We start from the raw sequence: 4,275 nt of genomic DNA on the forward strand, positions 1-4,275 counted from the left end.
AAATTAAATCCTGTTGGGATAGTTCTCATATTTAATTTAGTTAGCAAAAATATCGTTTATTATGTATTAAAAATATATTTGTTGATATTTTGTATTTGGCATGTAAACAAAAATTCGATAAATTACAGCACTTCAACTCACGAAATCTCAACCGAATATTAATAGTTATTATTTAAATTTTTACACAATAATCTTTGACATATTCTGCATCTTGTAGAGCTATTTCGAAATTTTTGAAGCACTTTACAACAAAATGGCGGATTTTTAATAATATTTTGTCGAGTTTAGTGAATTCTTTTTCAAACGTTCAAGTTGTGTTATGAATTTTTAAATTAAAAATTTTCATTAATGCTACACTGTAGTTGAATATTTGAAGAAGTTTTCTGAAAAGTTTTAGATATTTAAATATAATAGTAAAAAAATTATGACAATTTATATGCAGCGTCAGCGAAACGTCTGACGCTAAAGTCACTAGATTTATAAAGTACTGCAATCATTCCGCCATTTTGGCTCCAACATGCGATTCATTCAAAACATGCATATGAGTATGAATGTGTTTTATAAATAAAGAGATTAAATACATTACACTTAATGTGTAGATACGTTATGAAAATGAGTACTATTTACACTTTTCGACGCCATTTTGGCTCCAAATCCTTATACATTGGTCTTATGGATTGCGGTACTTTATAAATCTAGTGACTTTTTATCTGACGCGACATTACAACGATATCTATATAAATTATTATAACTTTTTTGCTATTGAATTAATTTTGTTTTAAACGAAATTTTTTTTGTTTATGCTTACCAAATCAATGTATCACTAGTATAAAAAAGAGCATTTAAAAAAAACTGATTTCTACAACCCTTTCCGAAACATTTTTCTCGCTACGCCACTGGCAGATTATGTGTATATATACAGCATTTAATGTAGAAACGATACCAATGATAGTGTCGTTAGACAAGTCTTACTTCCAACTGATGGTAAAGAAAATGAATACAACGATATAGCAATTACGTTAAAGTTGAATGATGGCGCAATTTGTCAGAATATGATTTTTCTATTGCCATTTGAACTATTTAAATATACTTCATTTTCTCTCTCTCTCTCTCTCTCTCTCTCTCTCATCTATTTTACTTATTTAATCTTTTACTCATTTAAAATTTGTATTTCAAAGAAAAGAAATTACTTGTTTTTTTTTGTTCAAAATCTGAACTTTGAAGAGGTTATTTCTGCAAGATAACAAACATCTCTAGAATGTGCAAGATAATTTAAGTGTGTCTTTTACGAATGATAACCAAAATAACTTGATCTATTTGATGGTTTTTAAGAGTTTAAACATTAAAAACAATCATTATGTGTTTCATTTTTATGGCAAAAATTGTATGCTTATTTACTCATTTCATTTTTATATATGTTCCTTTCATGTTTATGGAAAACTGATTCCTTCATGTAATTCTGCAGCCCAAAAAATATATTTAAAAACATACACGTTTCACTTCCCGATTGGGGAGTGAAATGTATATTTTTTTAATAGTTTTTGACCTATAGAATCAACAAAAGATAACAGACAAAAATTTTGATGACTTTTATCCGTCCTTTTTTACTATATACTAATTTGTCTTCTATTTATCATTAAGTATGTTCACATTACTTGCATTTTCTGCACTCTTGGCTTTCTCTCTATTCAATATCCAAAAATATATTTCTTTTAAAATTTTGCAAAAAGTTTTCGAGAATTTTTAGCAATGCAAATAAACCTATTCTAAGGATCAAAACAACGTACAAAAGTGAGTACATTCAGGAGATGTTGACCAATGAAATTATAAATATTTAAATAAATTCGCACTTTTGTAAAGTCTTGTATCCATAATGCTGGGAATCGGTTCGAGATCTCAGTTCTGGCAAATCTGAGATAGAAAATGAATAACAAATCAAATTCGAACAATTTAGTCACATGATCAACGCGACTGGTCAATTTTTTTCATCTTGAATCAATTTCTAGCATCGTGGATATAAGACTTAATTTTCTACCTCATTACATAATTAATTCTCTGCTTAAAAATTACATGCGCTCTAAGTCAATATTCGAAAACATTGTGCAACATTAAACAAATTTTTTCATAGTTCATGATACATAACAGGCGATTCTGATAGGTTTCTCCTATAAATTATAAATCTGTAATTGAAAATGTACATTAGATTTTTTAGATAAATTAGGTCAAAAAGTAAAAAAAAATGCATTTTTGACCGTTTTTTAAATTAGTTTTAATAAATGAAACATTATAGAAATTTGAGTATTAGCTCAAATGAAAGCTCGAATCCTAAAACAAAGCTAAATAAGTAACACGACAAATACACAATCACCAAGAAATAATGCCTACATCGTCAAAGCTGCATCTCGAGTGCTTTAAATAATTTCATGTGAATTTACACATTACATTTGTAATTTATCGAATTACGCGCCGAATTGGTAACATGATAAAATTATTTTTGTAATGCAGATTTTTTTAGAAATGCACACAAACTACAGCATCCATACAGTGTCCACTGTATTATCCTAGAAATAAGAATTATATCCTGACAACATGTATGTCTTAGAAATATCAAAGAGACATTTCAAGACATGACATTTAAATTTGTATAGTGTTACTTATTTATCTTCATTTTATGTTCCATTCTTTTTTAGAACTTCAAAGATAACCAAAAACATGCTTTGCCACTTTTTAACCTGGTTTTTCTTAAACACTTGATAAAAACTACATTTTTAATTACGGATTTATTATCTATGGGAGAAATCTAATAGAATCACTTGCCTCATGTGATGAAACAAAATCCTTGTTGTACAATGCAATCAATTGATTTTAATTTGACAATCGACTCCGACTTGACGGGATCAAAATACAACATTATCGAGTGATCAAAATACATATGTGCATACTGAGAGACGAGAAATAAGTATATATGTCCTTGATAGCAAACAATAAAAATGAAGGAATTAATAATAATACGTTGTCAAAACTATCGATAACAATTCTAAGTCGTGAAACACTTTTGAAAATACAAATGCACGACAAAATACTGGTCGATTAGATTAGGTTAGGTTAACTTACATCGCTCACAGTCTTCCCGATTGGAATGTGCTCGTAGCCCTGTACTCGCACGTGATCTCTCTGAAATAAACGTAAAGAAATGTGGACCATGCATTATGACTTGCGCTCGAGGATGTTTGCACACTTACCCAGGCCTGGTGCTCCGCTTCAAGAGCGGCGACCTCGCTCTCCTCGTCGCATGGTTTATCGGCGTTGAACCACAGCGGATCAGTCGCCCGCGGTCGTAGGTCGGGCCATAGTGGCCTGATCGACATCACGAATAATTTGAGAGAATCGCAGTGAAAAACCTTTCAACAGATCACCACTTCTGGTGCTTTCCAGCAAGAACAATCAGATACAGTGTAACATAGGCTACTTTCCTTTCAGGAGACACAGTCGACTTCTTCTTCTTCTTTATTTATATGGCCCAGGTTCCAACTTAGTTGGATTTACGTGGCCAAGCTCACAGTTATAGCCGGAAACGCTTTTCAGCAAAAAATTAATAAGATGATGCAATACCCGAAGCAGGGCAGACACAAGTCCGTCCTGCTCGAGCGGTCTTGCTAGACTTTTTAGACACAGTCGACACTTCTTTTTCTTTGGCACAGAACATATACAAAGAGAAGCGCAAGCTCTGTATTGAATGATGGAAACGGAGAATTGCGCCTCAAGTGGTCTGGCAGAGAACTAATATCCTATATACGTGTAGGTTTGAAGCATGGACGGAATAAACCTACACATTCCCAGGTAGAGAGAGAGAGAGAGAGAGAGAGAGCATTTGCAGTAATTTTAACGTCAAAAGGACATTAAAGACATCATTTTGATATCAGAATGACGACAAATAACGATAGTTCTTCTCTGAGGGCGACTTAATCAACGATTAATTCAATCAACAGTGTATTCAACAGCAAGATTGTGGCCCGTATTCAGAACGCGCTTTTATCGATAAAAGCGCATATTTATCTCTGAAATTCTATAATATACGTGACGTAAAGTATAGTATGTTAGCGCGCTAACATCATTGTAAGCGCGTTCTGAATACGGGCCTGTATATCGTTCTTAACCTCATCTCTTCGTGATATACTTCTATCTCTGCGTTCTTATACTTAACTGTGATAAAAGTAATGAAACTTTCCTATCTGTAATAGTAATTCTGCTGATTGAGTTAATCGTCGATTAAGT

At 32.1% G+C, this 4,275-nt stretch overlaps 1 protein-coding gene across 1 annotated transcript in view; it reads right to left on the reverse strand.

Annotated features, from left to right (window-relative positions):
- The window catches only part of LOC108764674 (anaphase-promoting complex subunit 15), an 8,055-nt gene extending 4,504 nt beyond the window's left edge, over positions 1-3,551 (reverse strand). The window contains exons 1-2 of the mRNA XM_018513015.1: positions 3,243-3,551; positions 3,115-3,174 (exon numbers count right to left, since the gene is read on the reverse strand). Of these exons, the coding sequence (XP_018368517.1) occupies positions 3,115-3,174; positions 3,243-3,368 (186 nt within the window). The 5' untranslated portion in view covers positions 3,369-3,551. The remainder of the gene's footprint in view (positions 1-3,114; positions 3,175-3,242) is intronic.
- Between the last annotated feature and the right edge of the window lie 724 nt (positions 3,552-4,275).

Source organism: Trachymyrmex cornetzi, unplaced genomic scaffold, assembly GCF_001594075.2.
Source record: "Trachymyrmex cornetzi isolate Tcor2-1 unplaced genomic scaffold, Tcor1.1 scaffold444, whole genome shotgun sequence".
Lineage (NCBI taxonomy): Eukaryota > Metazoa > Arthropoda > Insecta > Hymenoptera > Formicidae > Trachymyrmex > Trachymyrmex cornetzi.